Source organism: Bos grunniens, chromosome 5 (genome assembly GCF_055505025.1).
Source record: "Bos grunniens cultivar Pamir isolate PY7600 chromosome 5, Bosgru_T2T1.0, whole genome shotgun sequence".
Lineage (NCBI taxonomy): Eukaryota > Metazoa > Chordata > Mammalia > Artiodactyla > Bovidae > Bos > Bos grunniens.
Genome location: NC_141169.1, coordinates 106,744,296 through 106,768,271, shown reverse-complemented (window position 1 = coordinate 106,768,271; position 23,976 = coordinate 106,744,296). Strand labels below are relative to the sequence as shown.

Below are 23,976 nucleotides of genomic sequence, written 5' to 3'. Positions count from 1 at the left end.
AATTTTCAAGACTCTATGTGCAAGCGAGCTCAGTCACTCAATTGTGTCCAACTCTTTGTGACCCCATGGACTGTATCCCTCTAGGCTCCTCTGTCCATGTGACTCTCCAGGCAAGAATACTGGAGTGGGTTGCCATTTCCTCCTCCAGGGGATCTTCCCGACCCAGGGATTGAACCTGCATGTCCTGTGTCTCTGGCAATGGCAAGAGTGTTCTTTACCACTGAGCCACCGGCAAAAAAGACATCTCAGACACCATCCTTGCTCTCAAAAAGCACGTGGTCCAGAGACTTCTCATGCAGTGGCTTCTTCCCTCCTACTGTTTCTTCTCTGCTACACTCACAGGTCCAGACCTCACACGCCCTTTCGGAGAGTCTTCTAAGGGCTCCTACCAGAGAGAAGAAACATTCAGAAGCAAAATGAAATCAAACAAAACCAAGAGAGAAGAGCCTCCACTGGCTCCGGGAGCAAGCAGTAACCTGACTTCTGCATAAGGTGTGCCCAGGTGACTTGCCCATCCTTGGGCCGCTGCCATGACACATTCCGCAAGCCTGACGCTGCCCGGGGAGAACCAGGCAGCCCGGTACGGCTTTCCTACTCAGAGAACATCTGGCTCAGTGGGCAGGGTATCCTCTATGCAGCCAGCACCGTCAGGGCTCAGCTCACTGTGATCCTCAGCTTGCCTGGGCAGTGACACTACCCTCAGCCCCCAGGGAGCAGCAGAGCCAGGGACAGAATAACATGCTCAGGAGAAATGTCCTCGGAGTCCTCAGCATCGGGCTGCTGCTGGTCTTCGCTCTCAATCTCCTCCTGATATTTTACACTAAGAGGATTGTACAGGAGTTGATCCTGGGGGATCGCCAGAATAAGCTGCATTTTGCTCCGTCTGAACTTAACTGGACAGTGATGGACAGACTCTCTCGACTAGAGGCGAATTTGCAGCATCTGAGTAAGTCGACGGCACTGACATGGAGGGGACAGTGTGTATGCCTGTCTGTGCCTGTGAGTATGTGCTTAGGGGCACAGAATAAAGAGGTGTGGAGGGGAAAAGGAGGGAGAATTAGTGGGAATCAGAGCCAGCAGCTGATGGAGGGAACAGGTTGTGTGTGTGTGTGTGTGTGTGTGTGTGTGTGTACCTCAGGGCGGGCACACACCCTGGTGAAGTCTGTGCAGAAAGAGCCCCCTGGCTGATGTGCCCTACATGTCAACCTCTTTTTAAAATGGACTTATAGTTGGCATATGCTGTTGCTGCTTATTTGCTCAGTTGTGTCTGACTCTGTGCCACCCCCAAGGACTGTACCCTTCCAGGCTCCTCTGTCCATGGAAGTCTCCAGGCTAGAAGACTAGAGTGGGGTGCCATGCCCTCCTCCAGGGGATCTTCCCGACCCAGGGATAGCACCCATTTCTTCTGAGTCTCCTGCCTTGGCAGGCAGATTCTTTACCACTAGCACCACCTGGGAAGCCCAGTTGATGTTTAGTTTGGTTCAGTGCAGTCACTCAGTCGTGCCCAACTCTTTGCGACCCCATGGACTGCAGCGCGCCAGGCCTCCCCGTCCATCACCAGCTCCCAGAGTTTACTCAAACTCATGTCCATTGAGTCAGTGATGCCATTCAACCATCTCATCCTCGGTCATCCCCTTCTCCTCCAGCCTTCAATCTTTCCCAACATCAGGGTCTTTTCAAATAAGTCATAAGATTACATTAATTTCATGTGTAGGACATAAGGGTTCAATATTTGTGTATTTCGCGAAATGATCACAAAATAAATCTGATTAACATTTGCTGTCTCACATAGTTCTACATTTTTTCCTTGGGATGAGGACTTTTGAGATTTACTCTGTCACCAGCTTTTAAACATACAATACAGCATTATTGACTATAGTTGCCACACTGTACATTACATATCCAGGATTTATTTATTTTATAACTGGGAGTGTGTAGCTTTTGCCCTTCTTTACACACTTTGCTCACCCCCCCACCCTGCCTCTAGCAACCACTAATCTGTTCCCTGTATCTTTAAAATATATATATATATATATATATATATATATATAACTGTACCACACCTTGCTTATGGCATATGAGATCTTTGAGAATCTTCTTTTAATTGCAGCACGCAAACCTCTTAGTTGCAGTATGTGAAATCTAGCTCCCTGACTAAAGATCAAACCAGGGCCCCTTGCATTGGGAGTGTGGAGTCTTAGCCACCGGACTGCCAGGGAAGTCCCTGTTCTTTGCATCTATGAACTCATTTCCCCCCATTCTTATTCGATTCCACACATAAATGAGACCCAATAATATTTGTCTTTGGCTTTTTTCACTTAAGATGATGCCCTCAGGGTCCAGCACATTTTAACCTCTTCCCAGGAATTCTGGGGTTTGTTTTTGAAACTCACCATGAAACTCTACCTCCTGTGAATTTCTTGTATCTTGGCATCTGCTTCCAGTGAAGGCAGGACTCACGGGCTCCCGCATGATAAGAATCTTGTGCTCATGCCCTGGGGGAGAGGGGTCTGGAATGTGAGAGCAGGGAATTGACTGCTCAGATGTGTGGCTGTGTGCCCATGGAGCCTGGGTGGTGGGGAGTGTCTTTTTTTTTCGGTTTAATTAAAAAAAAAAAAGGATTATTTAATTCTTTGGCTGCATTATGTCCCAGCTACGGTGTGTAGCATCTCTGATCTACATCGCAGCATGCAAGGCCTTCAGTTACGCCATGTGATACCTTTTAGTCATGGCATGTGGAATCTAGTTTCCAGACTAGCGATCAAACCCAGGCCTCCTGTATTGGGAGTGCAGAGTCTTAGCCACTGGACCACCAGGAAATTTCCTCTTTTTAATTTTTTTAATTTTTAAATTTTTATAGAATTTTAAAGGTTATTTTTCATTTACATTTATTATAAAATATCGGCTATATTCCCCGTATTGTACAGTACATACATGAGCTTATGTTACATCCAGTAACAATCTGTGCCTCCCCTTGCCCTACTCCTGTGTTGCCGGCAAACACTGGCAACCACTAGTCAATGGCACCCCACTCCAGTACTCTTGCCTGGAAAATCCCATGGATGGAGAAGCCTGGTGGGCTGCAGTCCATGGGGTTGCTAAGAGTCGGACATGACCGACTTCACTTTCACTTTTCACTTTCATGCATTGGAGAAGGAAATGGCAACCCACTCCAGTGTTCTTGCCTGGAGAATCCCAGGGATGGGGGAGCCTGGTGGGCTGCCGTCTATGGGGTCACACAGAGTCGGACACGACTGAAGCGACTTAGCAGCAGCAGCAGCAGCAGTGTGTTCTCTATATCTGTGAGTCTATTTCTCTTTTCTCTTTTGTTATATTCACTAGTCTATTGTATATATATTTTTTAGATTCCACATATAAGTGATGTCATACAGTACTTGTTTTTTTCTGTCTGACTTATTTCACTTAACATAATAGCCTTGGGGAGTGTCTTTTTAAAAAAATAATTATGTTTACTAATTTCAGTTATTTTGGCTGCACTGGGTCTTTGTTGTTGCAGTTAGTCTTTCTCTAGTTGCGGAGAGTAGGGGCTACCCACTAGGTGCAGTGCGTAGGCTTTTCGTTGCAGTGGCTTCTCTTGTTGCAGAGCACGGGGTCTAGAACACCCAGGCTTCAGTAGTTTCCGCCCATGGGCTCCGTAGTTGCAGCACCTGGGCTCTAGAGCACAGCCTCAATAGTTCTGGTGCACGCATGGGCTTAGTTGATCCACTCCATGTGGAATCTTCCTGGACCAGGGATCGAACCCATGTCCCCCTGCATTGGCAGGAAGATTCTTAACCACTGGGCCACCAGGAAAGCCTACGGAGTGTCTTTTAAAAAACAAGAACTGAGCCTTGTCAGGGTTCAGGGTGAGACAGAGGGATAGATGGAAGGTCAGACAGGAAGAGGAAAAGGAAGGGTGGAAATCAGAGAAGGGGAGATATGGAGAGGGGACAAGAAAGGAGAAAAGAGATGAGCACAGAAAAGGAGGCCAGAGTGAAAATGTCGAGGGCGGAGGGTGGAAGAATTGATACGGAGGAAAAAAGGGAAAATAGATGAGGGGAGAAGGAGGCATGAAGCATGGTTTCCATCCCCCATCACAAGACTCTTATGTTATTGTGGTTCAGATTTCTGGAAGGCAGTTTTCATAAAGTGAAAGTGTTAGTCACTCAGTCGTGTCCAACTCTTTGCAACCCCATAGACTGTAGCCCACAAGGATCCTCTGTCCATGGGATTCTCCAGGCAAGAATACTGGAGTGGGTTGCCATTTCCTTCTTCAAGGGATCTTCCCAACTCAGGGATTGAACCTGGGTCTCCTCCATTGCAGGCAGATTCTTTACCATCTAAGCCACCAGGGAAGCTTTCTTACGGGACGGTTCAGTTGATGAGTGTCTTGTGATGTGCTTTACCACTCTATGCCCTGGGCCTGGCACAGAGAAATTAAATAGATGAGTGAGTGACTGAGTGTAGGAAGGAGAGAACAGAAGACTCTGAGCCTGGGCTGAAGGGATGGGCAGCCAGGGATGAAGAGAAGGGTGATCCAGGGGAAAGAGTTAGAGACAACAGAGAAGATCATCAGCTCCTGAGGCCCTGGCTTTGAGAGCCCTTGGCTGGTTTGCACGTTGACTGTGCAAACATTCCCAGGGCAATTTCACCACAGGATGTCTGTGTACCTTGGCCATCACTGTCACTCCTTGGCTGAACACGCAGACCACACCAGCTCTCTGGCTCACCCATCCTGTGTCAGCCTCCTCAGGCCTTAAAATAGCAGGAGTTCTGCCAAGAGCCTGGCTAGTCTTTCTTCCGGCTGGGACACAATGTGCCCCGAGAAGCCATCCAGAGCCGTCAAGTTTATTTCCATCTCTCTGCACAACCGGTTCCTCCTTGGCTTGTTGTTCTCTGTGCTCTACACGTTCTATTCACTCTGAAATGACGTGGTGTCAGGGACTCCCTACCCGCTGAGATGAATTTCAAAATGCTTTCTGGACCCCGTTTCCAGATCACAAACGCTTTTCTTTCCGGAAGGGCTTGCTGAAATGGAAAGCTGGTTCAATGACCCTCCTTCTGGTTGCTCTTTACCTCCGAAAAGACTGAAGAAAATCATGACAGTGAGGACACCTGAGCAAATAATGAAGTCTGTGAAGAGCCAAAGCAAACACATAATGATAATCATATCCTTACTGTGGAAGGGCTTAATAACTCTAAACCAATTTTCTGGAACTTCCCTGGGGGTTCTTAAAAGGCCCGATCAGAGCGACACACTTGGGTGTGTCCCCTTTGGGTCTTGGAGAGTTTTAGTGTAAGTCATGTGGGTGGTTTAGTAACACAGTCTCTGTCCCGCTGGGTTCTGTGCTTCCATCGTCAAAATTTCCCACTGACAGCAATGAATGAGAGTGGAAGATCAGATAACGCCCAGAGCGGAGTGTGAAAAGAGAAAATGTTAGTTGCTCAGTCATGTGCGACTCTTTTGCCACCCTGTGGACTATAGCTTGCCAGGCTCCTCTGTCCACCGGATCCTCCAGGCAAGAATACTGAAGTGGGCTGCCATTTCCCTCTCTAGGAGATCTTCTAGAACCAGGGACCGAACCCAGGTCTCCTGCATTGCAGGCAGACTCTGTACCATCTGAGCCACCAGGGAATCTCCAAAGAGGAGTATAAGGGAGTTTAAAGGCCCACGGAATCCAAGGCCATCCTGTGATCCCCGTGCTTAGCATAGAAGAGTTTGAATCAAAATATGGTTTGATTTGGAATACTGTGAAAATCTTGCTCCCATTTTTATTTTCTGCCTGAGCAAATATGAGAGCTAGTCCCCAGGAGTCTTCTCTGAAATATCCTCCATTTATTTTTCTTTCCAGATTTGCTTTGACCATCCTCTTTCCGTCTCATAGGCACTTCTATGGTTGACTCTTCTCATTCACGGGCCAGGTTTAGGTCATCTTCCAAAAATACCCTCCCCCCACTTGTAAGGTTTCCCTGCATCCCTCTTAGGGGCTGGGCACCTAGCTGAAATTCTGCCCACGTTTTGTACACCAAACCACACTCTGTGGTGTGGGGCTGCCTCTGCCCAGAGGGGTTCACACAATGGGACCATCCTCTCCTGAAGCTGGTACCCCAGGGTTGCAATCATCTGAAAAAGGGATTCTCTCTTCTAACTTGCAGAATGGTACTACATGAGCTAGAGGTGATCCCATCAATTTGGTTGGAGTTTAATGTGTGTAAGGGAGGACTGGGGCTTCCCTGGTGACTAGGTGATAAAGAATTGCCAACCAGTGCAGGAGACGCAGGTTTGATCCCTGGGTCGGAAAGATCCCCTGGAGTAGGAAATGGCAACCCACTCCAGCATTCTTGCCTGGGAAATTTCATGGACAGAGGAACCTGGTGGGCTATAGTCCATGGGGCTGAAAAGAGTCAAAATCAACTAAAGTGACTGAAAAACAACAAAGGGAGGATTGGTGGGAACTTAAGCAAGCCCCTCTGGTGGAGTGCCTTTGAATTGAAGCCACTGGATGGGTATTTTGGGGGGCTTTGAAGAGCTTTGGTGCTTTATGTCTTAAAGCAGAAAAAATTCTGCATGAGAGAGGCAAAGTGATAGGTAAGGAATTTATTAGAATAGGAATTGAGAGTCCCTTTATTAGAATAGAATTAAGAGTCACTGCAAGGAGATCAAGCCAGTCAATCCTAAAGGAAATCAACCTTGCATATTCATTGGAAGGACTGATGCTGAAGAAGCTCCAATACTTTGGCCACCTGATGTGAAGAATTGACTCATTGGAAAAGACCCTGATGCTGGGAAAGATTGAAGGCAGGAGGAGAAGAGGGTGACCGAGGATGAGATGGTTGGATGGCATCATTGACTCAATTGACACGAGTTTGAGGAAGCTCCGAGAAGCCTGGCATGCTACAATCCATGGGGTCCCAAAGAGTTGGACACGACTGAGCAAATGAAATGAACTGAGCTGAACTGATTAGAATAGGATGCTTGAGAGGCTTAAAGTGGGCAGGCCAGAGGGTGCTTCCGCAAGACCTTAGTGGGCTACAGTTTTATAATCAAAGGAAAAGTGGGGAGGGGGAGAAGACCTTCTTCCTCATTCTTGAGTAGATGTCATGTTTCCATCATCAGCCCCTTCTCCAGGTTGGGTAGCAGAGTTTTCCTGTCCCTCCATGGTCAAGCCAGGACTGTCATGGCACTATGGGAAAATTATTCCAGGTCTCAGCACAGTGAGTGCCTTTCACTTTGAAATGTCACCTTTCCACAAACTGTTGTTTCGATGTGTGGAGAGAGCACGTCCTAAGGATCATTAACTTGTTGAGCTCACTGGGCAGGATGTGGGGCTCATGCCACTGTTTTATCATCTGGGGGCATGTCTCATGCTTCTTTTGCTTGGGTTTGTGGCTAAGGAAGCCTGCTTGCTTCTGTGGTTAAGCAAACCTGCTTTCTTAAGTGACCATTAACTTACAGAGGTCTCCCATATTTTTTTCCTACTTACACCCCGCTAGTGGGATTAACCATTTAATCACCTTCTTCGGTCCCTTTACTCTGTCCCTATCACCTTGATTAACATTTTGGGGCTGAATGCTGAGGAGTATCATAGTCAATGTAGGACTTGGGAAATACTAATCAGTCAACTCTAGCTTTCATTCAATCGAAAGTTCCCAAGTATGGCTTCTGCCAGTGTCTCTGTCCCCAAAGTGACAGCACCCCCACCCCCAGGAAACTCTCTAAGACCAATGGGTAGGTCTGCCCAGGCTCCTATTAAATGACTGCTTTTGCTCTGGGTCCTGGTGTGCATGAGATTTTGTGTGTGTGTCCTTTAAAAGTGAAATCTCTATTTCTCCTGGCCCTTTGGGACTTCAAAATTAAGCCTTTCTGGTCTTCAAAGCCAAATGCTCTGGGGGCTCATTTTCCTGGTGTGGGACCCCTGGGCTGGGAAACCCTACATGCAGCTCAGAACTCTCACTCCTGGAGGAGAACCTCGGCAATATAATCATTCTCCAGTTTGGGGTCCTCCAATTTCTTTCTTTGGGTGTGCTGGGTCTTAGTTGCAGTACGTGGGATCTAGTTTCCTGACAACAGATCGAATCCAGGTCCCCTGGACCACCAGGGAGGTCTGTCCAGTTTTTTGACGCCTTTAGCTGTGGAAGATCTTTTCTGGTCTTTGTCACCCATGGTTGCTCTGCAGATGGTAGTGATGTTGGTGTGCTCGAGAGAGAGAGGGTAATCTCGGGCTCTTTGTATTCCACCATCTAGGGTGATCCCAAACGTCCTTCTGTTCCATTGAAGGAAGGAGTCAGAAGACTTGTTGAAACAGCCCTTTACTTATCACGAAAGCCTGACTGTCCTCTTTCCTCAGCTGACACTTCCCTGCCAATCTCAACACACTCTCTCCCTCCTTACAGGCCTTGCCACAGCCATCCATTCACAGTCTCCATCTGACCCAAGTCCTGCTGTCACCTGGGCCCCTGCAGCACCCTGTGGTTAACCGATCCAATCCCTTAGCCTCCCCCTCTGTAAAGTCCTTTACCTGCCTCCTGCCTCACACTTTCACAGTGTGCTCTGGGCTTTGTCATCGTCCCAAACTGCTCCCCTCGAAAATGACAAATGCACACTATCTAGCCCTGACCACAACCTCAGGACCCTGGAGCAAGCTCATTCAACTTCTCCATAATGATACCATCTCTCCAGGTCTTCTCTTGCCAATGTCTACAACTTCTTGCACACTTTTTCTGTTGCACCCTCCTAAAAATCTGGGAAGAAAAACATTTCAAGGAAATGGGGATGAGAAAGTAACGCCCGGGTAGCTAACACCTGGCTGAGATGCTTTCTCCCCTGCCCTTCATTTGCAGAACAAACTATGAAGCTGGCTACAAAACAATCAGAAGATGGGATTTGCACGCTGGCAATGGTGAAAGACGAAAAGCTCTATCCTTTTCCAGATAGAGCTCACGCCAAGGAGGGTGGCTTCTTCAAGGAAAATCCCCACAAGGTTCTCTTCCCAGACTCAGAACTTTTCAAGAAGTGGGGTAGGGACCTTTCTGAGGCTCAGCAGAAAGAGGCTGAGGACCTCTTCCAGAAGTTTGGCTATAACGTGTACCTCAGTGACCGGTTGCCCCTGGATCGTACCCTCCCGGACACTCGCGATTCCAGGTAAGATGGACCAAGGCAGGCTTCCTAGGGACCTCAATGTAGCTTGGAGACAAGCTGTGGGAAGTGGCTTAGATGGTAAAGAATCTGCCTGTGATGCAGGAGACCCAGGTTCAATCCATGGGTCGGGAAGATCCCCTGGTAAAGGGAATGGCTATCCACTCCACTACTCTTGCCTGGAGAATTCCATGGACAGAGGAGCCTGGTGGGTTACTATCCATGGGGGTCGCAAAGAGTAGGATGCAACTGAGTGACTAACATTTTGAAAGCAGCAGAAGTCAAGGGTTGAAAAGAAGGGAGGGAGAGTGAGAAATTCGTGAGGAAGTGGGTCGGGATGTAGAAAGTTCTGGAAGACTGACAGAGCAGAATTCTTGACTTTAATCCATTTTATAATGGCAGCTCTGAGACGATAACTGACTGATTTAAGTATTTACAGCCCCTCAGAGCTGAGCAGAGGTATCAGAGACACACAGATCCTTGAGAATTCTGATAGGATGGGTCTAACTCATAATTTTACAGATGAAGAAACCGAGGCTGAGAGAGAGAAACTTGGGCAAGTTGAAGGAAGTTAACAGTGCTACTCGTCTCCCTGATGTTTCTCTCCAAGTCTCTGCTTGGACCCGTCTTTATTTATTTAAACAAATATTTATTTATTTGGCTCTGCTGAGTTTTCCTTGTGGCAGGCAGGACCTTTAGTTGCAACACGTGGGAACTAGTTCCCTGACCAGGGATCAAACCCCGGGGCCCCGCATTAGATGCACAGAGTCTTAGCCACGGGACCACCCGGGTCTTATTAACTTTAACTTAAAGAAACTTTCCTCTCTCCTTCTGTTTTCCCTTCCTATTTTTTTTCTCATTCTGCCTCTCCTTAGTAAGTTTTTTCTGCCTCCTTAATTAGTTTTAAAAATAGCAGTTTTTAGAGATAAATTCACATACCATACAATTTACTAAAGTGTATGATTTAATGATTTTTAGTTTATTCATCACCATTATCAATTTCAAAACATTTTCACCTCTTCCGAAAGAAAACCTACCCATCCTAACAGGCCCTCCCCATCTGCCTACAACTTCCTCATCCTTAGGAAACCACTAATCTGCTTTTTGTCCCCATGGACTTGCCTCTTCTGGACATTTTGTATAAATGGAATCGTATAACATGGAGTCTTCTGTATGTAGCATAATGTTTTCAAGTGTCATTCATGTTATAGCATTCATTACTACTTTATTTGTCAGTATTGTTCCTTTTATGGTAAAATAAAATTTCATTGTCCAGTTGCATACCACCTCTTCTCTATCTGTTTACCAGCTGATGGACATTGGGATTATTTCCACTTTTTGACTACTATGAATAATTTTGGCTTGAACATTTATGTACAAGTTCTTGTGTGGACATGTGTCTTCATTTTTCTTGGTTATACCCCAGGAGTAGAATTGCTGGACCATATGATGACTCTATATTTAAACTTCCAAGGAACTGCCAGACTGTTTTCCAAAGTGGCTGCATCATTTTCTATTCCCTCTAGCAGCATATGAGAGTTTTGATTTCTTTTAACATACTTATCAAGGTTTGTTTTTGTTTTTGATCATAGCCATCCTAGTGAGTGTGAAAGCGCAAAGCACAAGTCACTCAGTCGTGTCTGACTCTTTGCCACCCCATGAATCGCAGCACGCCAGGCCTCCCTGTCCATCACCAACTCCCAGGGTTCACCCAGACTCATGTCCATCAAGTCAGTGATGCCATCCAGCCATCTCATCCTCTGTCATCCCCTTCTCCTCCTGCCCCCAATCCCTCCCAGAATCAGAGTCTTTTCCAATGAGTCAACTCTTCGCATGAGGTGGCCAAAGTACTGGAGTTTCAGCTTTAGCATCATTCCTTCCAAAGAAATCCCAGGGCTGATCTCCTTCAGAATGGACTGGTTGGATCTCCTTGCAGTCCAAGGGACTCTCAAGAGTCTTCTCCAACACCACAGTTCAAAAGCATCAATTCTTCAGTGCTCAGCCTTCTTCACAGTCCAACTCTCACATCCATACATGACCACAGGAAAAACCATAGCCTTGACTAGACAAACCTTTGTTGGGAAAGTAATGTCTCTGCTTTTGAATATGCTATCTAGGTTGGTCATAACTTTCCTTCCAAAGAGTAAGCGTCTTTTAATTTCATGGCTGCAGTCACCATCTGTAGTGATTTTGGAGCCCCCCAAAATAAAGTCTGACACTGTTTCCGCTGTTTCCCCATCTATTTCCCATGAAGTGATGGGACCAGATGCCATGATCTTCGTTTTCTGAATGTTGAGCTTTAAGCCACCTTTTTCACTCTCCTCTTTCACTTTCATCAAGAGGCTTTTTAGTTCCTCTTCACTTTCTGCCATAAGGATGGTGTTATCTGCATATCTGAGGTTATTGATATTTCTCCCAGCAATCTTGATTCCAGCTTGTGCTTCTTCCAGCCCAGCGTTTCTCATGATGTACTCTGCATAGAAGTTAAATAAGCAGGGTGACAATACACAGCCTTGACATACTCCTTTTCCTATTTGGAACCGGTCTGTTGTTCCATGTCCAGTTCTAACTGTTGCTTCCTGCCTTGCCCCTTTCCAGGGGATTTTCCCAACCCAGGAATCAAATCCAGGTCTCCTGCATTGCAGGCGGATTCTTTACCAGCTGCGCCACAAGGGAAGCCAAGTGGTATACAAGTGTAGTTTTGATTTAAATTTCCCTGTTGTCTAGTTATGCTGAACATTTTTCATGTGTATACAGGCCATTTGTATATTTTCTTTGGAGAAATGCCCATTTAGACACTTTCTACTTTTAAGAAGGCAGTTGTCTTTTCATTATTGAGTTGCAAGTGTTTTTTAATAGGAATTTGCCAATTTCACCTAAGTTTTTAAATTTGTGGGTGGATAGTTGTTTATAGTATTTCCTATTTCCTAATTTTACTTGTAACTTTTTTCTTTGACCCAATGACTATTTAAGAATGTGTTCTTTAATTTCCACCGATTTGTGAATTTCTAATATCTTTCTGTTTTCATCTCTCATGCCACTTTGCTGTGATCAGAGAATCACACTTCGTATGAATTTAGTCTTTTAAAATTTATTGAGGGTTATTTTATGCTCTAGCACACAGCCCCTCCTGGAGAACGTTGCATGTACAGTTGAAAGCAACCTGCTGTTGTTGTGTGGACTGTTCTTATGGACACCACTAGGTCTCTCTCATTGGTTGCAATGTTGTTTAAGTCTTACATTTCCTTGTTTGTCCTTTTTTTTTAAAGACATTTCTGTATTTTATTTTTTTGGCTGTGGTGGGTCTTTGTTTTTGCACGCAGGCTTTCTCTAGTTGCAGTGAGCGGGGTCTGCTCTTCCTCGTGTTCGGGATTCTCCTTGCGGTGGCTTCCCTTGCTGTGGAGCACAGGCTCCAGGCACACGGGCTTCAGCAGTTGCAGCACGTGGGTTCAATAGTTTCAGCTTATGGGTTCTCGAGTGCTGGTTTCAGTAGTTGGGGCACGTACTTCATTGCTCTGAGGCATGTGAGGTCTTCCTGGAATAGGGATTGAACTGGTGTCCCTTGCACTGCAAGGTGGATTCCTAACCACTGGACTACCAGGAAAGCCCTCCTTGTTGATCTTGTGTTTAGTTGTTCTATGGGGCTTCCCTGGTGGCTCAGACAGTAAAGAATCTGCCTGCAATGCCGGAGACCTGGTCCGATCCCTGGGTCTGGAAGATCCCCTGGAGAAGCAAATGGCAACCCAGTCCAGGATTCTTGCCTGGAGAATCGCATGGACAGAGGAGCCTGGCAGGCTGCAGTTCATGGGCTTGAAAAGAGGTGGCCACGACTGAGTGACTAACACTCTCCTTTCTACTCTCCTTGAAAGTAGGGTATTGAAATCGGCAGGGATTGATGCTGATTGGTCTGTTACTCCCTTCAGTCTGTCAGATTTTGTTTCTTTCATTTCAGCACTCTGTTGCTGGGAATATATGTTTAAAATTGGCATATCTTCCTGATGGTTATATCCTTTTATGGTTACAAAGTCTCTCCCTTTATAACTAGCAATGTCTTTATTTTACCATCTATTTTTCCTGATATTAGTATAACCTCTTTAACTTTTTATGGTTGCTGCTTGCTGATATATCCTTTACTTTCAACCTACTTGTATCTTTTGATCTAAAATGTTTCCTAAAGACAACATACAGTTGGACCTTTTTTAAAAAATGCAATCGGATAATATTTACCTTTTGACTGGATTGCTTAATTCACCCACAGTCATTGTTTTATTGACATAGTCAGATTTACGTCTGGCATTCTATTTTTGTTTTCTAATGTCTCTCATGTTTTCCCTTTGTTCCTCCATTACTGCTTGTTTTTTACATTAAGTGGCTATTTTCTAATGTAACAGTATAATTCTTTAAATAATTTTTCAGTATATTTGTATAGTTGTTTTCTTAATGGTTGTTCTAGGGCTTGTCACATGCATCTTAACTTATCAGAGTCTATTTAGACTTATTTGAGTGAGATATAGGAAGATTATATTTATAGCTCTATTCCCTCTTCCTCCTTTTTTCCTATTATTTTCATACATATTTCAAATTGTATGGCACAAACTCCAAAATATACTATTATAATTACATTACATAATTTTATGTCTATTAAAGAAGATGAGAAAAAAGGAGAGGAAGTATAAATTTACAGTGTGTTATAGTTATCTTATTTACCATGTCTGATTCTCTGCACTTATTCCTGTAGATTCAATTTACCATCTGGTGTTATTTCCTCACTTCAATACAGTTCTTCTCCCATCCATTTCTTTTGTGCTGTTTTGTCAAGTATATTAAATTGCTATATGTTATAGTCCCAATAATACAATTACATACACTTTAAAAATACAATTGCTTTTAAAATTAGTTAAGAGAAGAAATATACTGTCTTTTCTGATTACACAGTTACCTTTACTGGTGCTCTTTGTTTTTGCCTGTGTGTGTATGTGTGTGTATTTGCATTATGGCCCCAAATCATTTGCTTTTAGCCTAAAAAGACCCACAGACTTAGAGAATGGACTTAGGGTTACCAGATGGGAAGGAAAGAGGAAGAGATAGTTAGGAAGTTTGGTCTTAACAAGGACCTACTGTATAGCACAGGGAATTCTGCTCAATATTATGTAACAATCTAAATGGGAAAATAATTTGAAAAATAAGAGATAACTGAGTCACTTTACTGTATACGTGAAGTTATCACAAAATTGTTAATCAACTACACTCCAATGTAAAATAGAAAGTTAAAAAATGTTAAAATAATAAAAAAAAAAGTATATATAAAAAAAACTTGTATTTCTTTTAAAGTAGTCTGCTGCTGCTGCTGTTGCTAAGTCCCTTCAGTCGTGTCCGACTCTTTGCGACCCCATAGACGGCAGCCTACCAGGATCCCCCATCCCTGGGATTCTCCAGGCAAGAACACTGGAGTGGGTTGCCATTTCCTTCTCCAATGCATGAAAGTGAAAAGTGAAAGTGAAGTCGCTCAGTCGTGTCCGACTCTTAGCGACCCCATGGACTGCAGCCTACCGGGCTCCTCCATCCATGGGATTTTCCAGGTAAGAGTACTGGAGTGGGGTGCCAGTGCCTTAAAGAGGAAATAAAAGCAAGTAAACATTGAGAGAATTTGTTGGTAGACTACTTCCAACAAATTCTCTCAATGTTCACTTGCTTTTATTTCCTCTTCACATTTGAAAGATGTAAGATGCTTTGTTGACAGTCTTTTTTCTTTGGACAATTTCAGTATGTTGTCCCACTACCTTCTATTTTTATTGTATTTGATGAGATGTCAACTCTTAATATTGTTGAGCGTCTCCTTGTATGTGGTGAGTCATTTTTCTCTGACTACTGTCAATATTTTATCTTTGGCTTTCGGTATTTGGACTAAGGTGTGTCTGGGTGTGCATCTCTGCATTTCTCCTACTTTCCTTGGAACCTGCCTCAAATTCATCATTTAAGTCTTTAGGTGTGTGGATAATATGCTGAGATCAGTGGGTAACTGACGCACTTGTGGAGCATTAAGGTTGAATTCTGTAGAGATTAAGTCATGAAACTGCTTGTTAGAAAGTATTAGTGTGGATGCAAACTATGTCTGATTCAAGTACCCTTCTATTCTTGAATAACATGAGTCATGTCTGCTGCTTACAAATCAAATGAGTGCTCTTCCTTCCTGCTGACCATAAAAAAAAAATCCATGTGGCTCCGATGGATGGATTCCAGAACTAAGGCATCCTGGAAACCACCACACTTGGAGAACTATAGGAAGACCACTCCCTGGACTTTTAAAATTTTATTTTATTTACTATTTATTTCTGACTGTGCTGGGTCCTCACTGCTGCATGAGGGCTCTCTCTAGTTGTGACCAGCTGGGACTATTCTTTGTTGAGATGCGTGGGTTTCTCATTGCGATGGCTTCTCTTGTTGTAGAGCACAGGCTGTAGAGCACTGGCTCAGTAGCTGTGGCACATGGGCTTAATTGCTCTGCGGCATATAGAATCTTCCCCCATCAGGGATCAGACTGTGTCCCCTGCATTGGCAGATGGATTTCTATCCACTGGATCACCAAGAAAGTCCTCCTTGGATTTTCTCTGAGGAAGAAGTAATTTAGTGATTCAGAGCCATCACATAAATTATAAGATAATATGAGGACGGACCTTCTATGTCTGCTACTGCTGCTGCTAAGTCACTTCGGTTGTGTCTGACTCTGTGCAAACCCATAGACGGCAGCCCAGCAGCAAGATGCAAAGTGGTGGTCACTACTGGTTTCCCCAGTTTTGGGATGGTTGTCTGATACCAGAAACATGCCAGCCCTGGCATTCTCCAAGTGGTCACATCCTCCCTTTAACTTTCAGAGACCAGAGAAAGGCCATTCAGGGGAATCAATAAACTTTATTGAGTTTTAAGTAGATCCTGCATGCTCAGTTGCTTCTTTCGTGTCCAACTCTTTTCAAGTCCATGGACTGTAGCCCACCAAGCTCCTCTGTCCATAGGATTCTCCAGGCAATAATACTGGAGTGGGTTGCCATTTCCTCTTCCAGGGGATCTTCCTGATCTAGGATCAAACCCATATCTCCTGTGTCTCATGTATTGGCAGGCAGATTCTGTACCACTGAGCCACCTGGGAAGCCCTAAGTACATATTAAGTTCCAATAAACAAACTCATGGAAAGGCAGGCCTTCAATAGTTAATCTTTAATAGGGAGTTCAGAAAAATGCCATGACCAGTTTAGTTAGAAAATTTGCAGGGCCTGGTACAAAATAAAAACGTGGGGCTTGTTATTTAAAAATTACTTAAAAATATTTCAAGATGGTGACAGCAAATTATCGAGTTAATTCACAAGTGTCAGGACCTGTGTGCTTGCACAAGTCACACACCCAGGAATCTGGCCTTGCTGCGCACCTAACTTGCCTCAGGAAATCCCGATGTTCAATAAGAAGATGTTTGGCAACTGTTGCATGGGTGCATATCAGTTTATTTACTTTCCACAACAGCAGTTTCTGGCAAAGTTGTAATTTGCATACAACTTGTCTTTCTAGTTCTAACATCTGGGATCTGGCTGTGGTGCTAGTGGTAAAGAACCTGCCTGCCAGTGCAGGAGACATAAGAGACATGGGTTTGATCCCTAGGTCAGGAAGGTCCCCTGGAGAAGGGCATGGCAACCCACTCCAGTATTCTTTCCTGGAGAATTTCATAGACAGAGGAGCCTGGTGGGCTATAGTCCATTGGGTAGCAAAGAGTCAGACATGACTTAAGCGACTTCGCACACACTTATAGCTCTAACATCTAGAAATTGCTCACGTTATATATTTCTCTCTTTGTATCCTCCTGATGCTAAGGGTGAGTGAGCACATGTGGGTGTGCAGAGCTGTATCTGCCTCTCTGCGACCCCATGGACTGCGGCCTGCCAGGCCCCTCTGTCCATGGGATTCTCCAGGCAAGAATACTGGAGTAGGTTGTCATTTCCTCCTCCAGGGGATCTTTCTGACCCAGGGATTAAACTCACATCCCTTGCCTCTCCTGTTTGACTGGTGGATTCTTTACCACCAGGGAAGCCCACTAAGTGAGGGGCAATTGTAATTCTATACTGGAAGTATTTGCTAAAGATTAATTCCTCCAGCTGTTAACCAACCAATGAATATTTTTTAGTATATTTTACTGCACTATCCAATATGGTAGCGTCAGTCACATGTGGCTATTTAAATTAATTAAAATTGGATTAAATTAAAAAGCAGGTTTTTTAAGTTTACATAGCCTTGTTATAATGCTTACTAGCCACACGTGGCTAGTGTAGATCAGAATGAACAGCATATACAGAACATCTATATCATGGTAGGAACTGGTCAGAACTGGACCAGTTCTACTGGACAGAACTGGTCCACACATGCCAGTCAGGTGCTAGGAAACAAGGAGAAAGGAGAGATCCTTCTTGCAGACTTCTGTATGCTTTTCAGTGTTACTTGAAATTCCTTGCATGGCCTTTTGGAGTCCCTTGATGTGTCTCCAGAGTTAATCTCGATTACTCTGCATTTCATCAATGTTGGAGTGGCAAGAGAAAGGAGGAACTGATTTGGGGAGAAAAGCTTAGACTATGAAATTCCTCTTTTTAATTTTTTTTCCAACTTGTGTTTATTTATGTTTTACTTTTATGTTCTGTTTCCTGATCTCTCAAAGCCTTATAATGTTCCTTTTTGCCTTCTGAGAATTTGTTTTTTTGACAGTTCTGTAATCAGAGGAAATGTGTTCTAATTCTTTAAAAAAGTTTTTTTATTGGAGTACAGTTGCTTTAAAATGTTGTGTTAGTTTCTGCTCTAGGCAAAGTGAATCAGCCATGAAGTGAAAATTGAAAGTGCTAGTCACTGAGTCATGTCTGAGTTCACCCCATTAGTTATGTTCACATCGTTGGTTATTAGGGAAATGGAAATCAAAGCAATGGTAAGACAATACTTCATACTCTTGGAAGGCTATCATCCCAATGACAGATAATGCAAATATTGTCCAGAACATGGAGAAAAATTGAAGGCATCATTTATTATTGGTGGGAATGTAAAATGGTGCAGCCACTTTAGAAAACAGTATAGTAGTTCACCAAATTGTTAAATATAGAGTTACCACTTGACTTAACACCTTCTCTCTTCAATTCTGTTCAGTTCAGTCACTCAGTCTCGTCCAACTCTTCGCAACCCCATAGACTGCAGCTTGCCAGGCTTCCCTGTCCTTCACCGACTCCTGGAGCTTGCTCAAACTTGTCCATTGAGTCGGTGATGCCATCCAACCATCTCATCCTCTGTCGTCCCCTTCTCCTCCTGCCTTCAGTCTTTCCCAGCATCATCACGGTCTTCTCTAATGAGTCAGCTCTTCACATCAGGTGGCCAAAGTATTGGGAGCTTCAGCTTCAGCATCAGTCCTTCCAATGAATATTCAGGGTTGATTTCCTTCAGGATTGACTGATTTGATCTCCTTGCAGTCCAAGGGACTCTCAAGAGGATCCTTCTCCAAGGATCTTCACCTAGGGTTAAGTGTGTGTATAAGTAAAATAAAAACATGCCAACATAAACACTCATTCAAGAATTTTCATAGTGGCATTTATAACAGCCAAAAAGTAGAAGCATGCTAAATGTCCCATTTTGGATGAACAGATAAATATGTGACATATCCATGCAATGTAATATTATTTGACAATAGAAAGAAATGAAGTGCTGACATGTGGTACAACATTGATGAACTTTGAAAACATTATTCTAGGTGAACACAAAAGACCACATATTGTATGTTTCCATTTATACAGAAAGTCCAGAATGGGCAATTCTATAGAGATAAAAAGTAGATTAATCATTGCCTATGGCTGAGGGGGAATGGGACTGGGGAGAAATGAAGAAATACTGCTAGTGGATATGGGGTTTCTTTCTAGCATGATGAAACTGTCCCAAAATTAGATGGTGGTGATGGTTGCCCAACTCTGTGAATATTATTAAAAAACAATGAATTGTGCAGTTTTAAATGGGTGACTTTTATTGTGTGTGAAATATATCTTGATGAGGATGTTAAAAAAAAGAGTAAGCCAGTGCTTCACATATGGTGAGCATTTACTAAATGTAAGCTCTGACATTAAAACTTTATTACACACACACACACAAAAATAAAAATAAAAAATAAAACGTGTGTCAAGCACACTTCTTCGGACAGTTTGCCACCTCTCTATAGTGGTGAGGTTGAGGCATGTGTCCAAATGATGGGAGGTCTGAGAACATGTGGAAAGGGAGGCAGAAAGAGGACTTCTGGCAAAGAAGCTACTTTGGGGCAGGGGAAGGAACGGGAATTCTTTGTGGGGCAGGTTGACTGTTCAAGGGGAAATGTCTACTGATGATTAATCAAAAAGAAATGAAGTTTATCCCCACAACAGGAGAACTTTGGACAAACAAATGCAAAATCTTTCTACTGTGAAAAGCAACTGACAGTTTCCCTTCCTATCGAGTTTGAGAGCTGGTGAACTGATTGAATTATTATAACATCCTATGTAGTGAAGGGGGACTTCGGAGAACAATGTTTAAGTAATTAAAAGAGTGATATGGTTATTATAAAAGGTCTCTTACAGGTGCCATTGGAAGCAGTATCCTTCACAGCTCCCATCTCTCAGCGTCATCCTCATATTCATGGATGAAGCTCTGACTGTCATCCAGCGAGCCATCACCAGCATCATCCAGCGGACCCCCCCTCGACTGTTGAAGGAGATCATCTTAGTGGATGATTTTAGCTCACATGGTGAGCAACTTGATCAAGCAATAGTATAAAAAATGACTGTATATGGATTGTGCTAGGATAAAGGGGTTTTAGCTTAGCTTCCCAGGTGGCACTGCGGTAAAGAATCTGCCTGCCCACTCAGGAGATGCAGGAGATGCCCATGCAGGAGATGCAGGTTCTATCCCTGAGTCAGGAAATTCCCCTGGAGGAGGGCATGGCAACCCACTCCAGTATTCTTGCCTGGAGAATCCCATGGACAGAGGAGCCTGGGGGATAACAGTCCATAGGGTTGCAAAGAGTCAGACACAACTGAGCATGCACACACCTACACACACACACACACACACACACGAGGACAGAAAGTTGGATTTCTCATGGAGGGAAAAGAGAGGGACTGTTTATTGACTGTGCTGGGCACATTAATCTTCCCATAGTTGAGATAGGGGATGATCCTCTTGGTCACACAGAAGAAGAAACTAAGAGAGGTCACACAATGTGCTCCAATCACGTGGTGAATCTGCAGTCAGTCGGGCCCACGCACTATGAGGGAGGCAGCAGGGAGAGAGGTGGGTCCAAAGGAAAACCCCAGATACCAGGAAGAGATTCAGAATCATCCCCTAGGAGGAAACCCCAATCTTCCTGGGTATTTAAGCCTGGAGGGAAGGGAGCTCTAGGTGCTGAGACTCTCCACAGTGGCTGGGTCTCTTGCTCAGGCCCTGCCCTCTCCCGCAACCTGGTCCAGTCCCCCCTGAGATGACAAAGGAAGTGGAAGGCAGTGCACTTGAGTCTTCATTTTATGGAATCTCAGTTCCTCCCTTACAAGCTCTATCCCTTGAGTGACTTACTTCTCCACTAGTTTCCTTATCTGCAAAGCATGGATGTTGAGAATAATCATGATCTCATGGACTAGAGTGAGAATTAAAGAGGTAGTAATAGCAGTTAACATCATTTATTCTAAATACCTTATATTCGTTAACTATTTGAAGCCAAAGAAAGTTCTAGGCTGTTCCAGACCCTATGTATAACACAACCTGCTCACTTGGGTCAGGAACCCATTTGTGTCTTCCAAGGGGATAATTTGATTGGGAAGGCATGGCAGAGGGAACTGTTGGTCATTCTTTGACCGGTGTCGTTAGGGCAGCAATCACCTTCTCTCTCAGTAACCATGGAAACAGCAGCCAGTTTGAGCCTGCACTGAATTATGTATTGTGTTAAAATCTTTTTTGTGTGTGTTAAATTGAGGAAAATGATCGGAAGTCTCTACCACATCAGCCACAGGAGAAGCTTACTACTCATGTGACTTTAGGTGGCGGCGAGTCACTCAGTTACTTCATGTCTCCAGTGTCGCCATCTGTAAAATAATAGTGCTTCCTCACAGGGCTGTTTGGGAATTAACGCATGTAGAGTCCTCAGCCCAGGGCTTGTCCCTAGTAAATGTTAGCTAGCATAATTCTCCTTGTCCTCACCATCAATAGTAGTAAGATTGAAATGCTACACATTGACATGAGGGGTATACCCACTTCCTTTGTCCCCTCTAGATATGAAGCTTAATTTGCATCAAGTTAAATATTTCAAAGGTCAACGGATTTAATCCAAGCTTTTCAAAAATGATAGGAATACATAGACATATTTTTTAAAACAGAGGAGAGAGAGAAGAAGAAACTGTGAACAGTGTGGAATAGCGAATCTTGTTTGTATATTTTGGAGATTGTTGTTCAATCATTCAGTTGTGTCTGACTCTTTGTGACCCCATGGACTGCAGCACACCAGGCTTCCCTGTCCATCACCATGTCCTGGAGCTTGCTCAAACTTTTGTCCATTGAGTCGGTGATGCCATCCAACCATCTCTTCCTCTGTCATCCCCTTCTCTTCCTGTGTTCAATCTTTCCTAGCATCAGAGTCTTTTCCAATGAGTTGGATCTTCACATCAGGTGCCCAAAATATTGTAGCTTCAGCCTCAGCATCAGTCCCTCCAGTAAATATTCAGGACTGATTTCCTTTGGGGCTGACTGGTTTGATCTCCTTGCAGTCCAAGGGACTCTCAAGAGGCTTCTCCATCACTACTGTTCAAAAGCACCAATTCTTTGGCACTCAGCCTTCTTTATTTGGGGGATAAACTTATTAGATAGAAGCTGAAAAGTAGATTCATCTGGGCATTCCATCCCAGTTGAGCCTCAGCAGATCAAATAGGAATATCTAAAAGAAGATGAAACAATTTCAGTTGTTTATGTGCCCTCTGTAAAATCTTGAGAGTTTAGCGGTGAAGACGATGCTCCAGGCTGTATCTGCAATGTCTGTCCATCAGCAACCCTACGTTAGTTAGGTCAGGTGTGTCCCATTCATTAAAAAAAAAAACTTTTATTGGAGTATAATTGCTCTACAATGTTGTGTTGGTTTCTACTGTACAGCAACATAAATCAGCTCTATCCCCTCTTTTTTGAATTTCATTCCCATGTAAGTCACCGCAGAGCACTGAGTTCCCTGACCCAGGGATCAAACTCCTGTCTGCTGCATTGCAGGCAGATTCCTTACTGTCTGAGCCACCAGGGAAGCCCCAGGTTCTCACTAGTTATCCATTTTACACATAGTGTCATAGTGCATATATGTCGATCCAAGTCTCCCAGTCCGTCTCACCCACACTTTCTCTCCTTGGTGTCCATGTTTGTTCTCTATCTGTGTCTCTATTTCTATTTTGCAAATAAGATCATCTATATCATTTTTCTAGATTCCACATTATGTGTTAATATGATATTTATTTTTCTCTTTCTGACTTACTTCATTCTGTGTAACAGTCTCTAGGTACATCCATGTCTCTGCAAATGACACAACTTCATTCTTTTTTATGGCTGAGTAATATTCCATTGTATATATGTACCACATCTTCTTTATCCATTCCTGTTGATGGACGTTTTAGGTCACTTGCACATTCTGGCTATTGTAAATAGTGCTTCAGTGAACATTGGAGTGCATGTGTCTTTTCAAATTATGGTGTTCTCTGATCCCATTCATTCTTATAGTAATTTCTCAATACACTTAAAGTACCTGTAACAGTGCCCAACACAGCAGTTTTACTGTGCTAAGACAGTTTAACCTCAAGAGAAAGATTAGGAATGGGAACATTAATTCTGAGGATGGAAGGCAGAGGAGAAGTTGGTGTAGAGGAAAGACTATTTTCTCAGTCAAGGCTGTAGAACTGCCCACCCTATGCTGGAGGTAGTCCAACCATTACAGTATCCTAGTATAAAATTTCTGCACCGTGTTGATTATTGCACTCAGAATTTCTACAGGTGTGCCTTTGGTTGGCAGGAGAATTAAAGGCAGACTTGGATGAGAAGATTAAGCTTTACAACCAGAAGTGTCCAGGACTCCTGAAGATAGTACGACACACAGAGAGAAGAGGTCTGGCTGCAGCTCGCAACACCGGCAGGGAGGCGGCCACGGCTGATGTGGTTGCCATCTTGGACGCTCACATTGAAGTGAATGTTGGGTGGTAAGGCTCCAGGGGCTCCATGTGGGGAAGCGGAGAGAGGAGAAATTGTAAATACAATGAGTAGAGACGGGATATTGTGGAAGTAGGGAAAGTCAGAACTTAAGAAAAGGGAAGCTCCAAAAACAGGATGTTTCTATTCAAGGACTTTGGTTGCCTACAAGAAGTAGTCTAGAGAAAAAACAATAGGCTTGGAGTATTGACAACTGAATACAAACCCTGACTATGCCAGATATTTTGTGACTTTGAATGAGTCACAACTTAGGGCTTCCCTGGTGGCTCAGCGGTAAAGAATCTGCCTGCCAATGCTGGAGATGCAGGTTCGGTCCCTGGCTTGGGAAGATATCCTGGAGTAGGAGATGGCAACACACTCCAGTATTCTTGCCTGGATCCCCAAGGACAGAGGAGCCTTGTAGGTTACAGTCCATGGGGTTGCAAAAGAGTCGGACACAACTTAGCAACTAACAAACAAATTACTTTATCTGTAAAATGAAGAGACTCCGTTCAGTTCAGTCGCTCAGTCATGTCCAACTCTTTGTGACCCCATGGACTGCAGCATGCCAGGCTTTCCTGTCCATCACCAACTTCCAGAGCT

General features: G+C 44.0%; 1 protein-coding gene across 1 annotated transcript in view; it reads left to right on the top strand.

Moving 5' to 3' along the window:
* Positions 1-552: 552 nt before the first annotated feature.
* Positions 553-23,976, top strand: part of GALNT8 (polypeptide N-acetylgalactosaminyltransferase 8) — a 38,084-nt gene continuing 14,660 nt past the window's right edge. The window contains exons 1-4 of the mRNA XM_086402353.1: positions 553-946; positions 8,842-9,142; positions 19,749-19,915; positions 23,201-23,384. Of these exons, the coding sequence (XP_086258479.1) occupies positions 739-946; positions 8,842-9,142; positions 19,749-19,915; positions 23,201-23,384 (860 nt within the window). The 5' untranslated portion in view covers positions 553-738. The remainder of the gene's footprint in view (positions 947-8,841; positions 9,143-19,748; positions 19,916-23,200; positions 23,385-23,976) is intronic.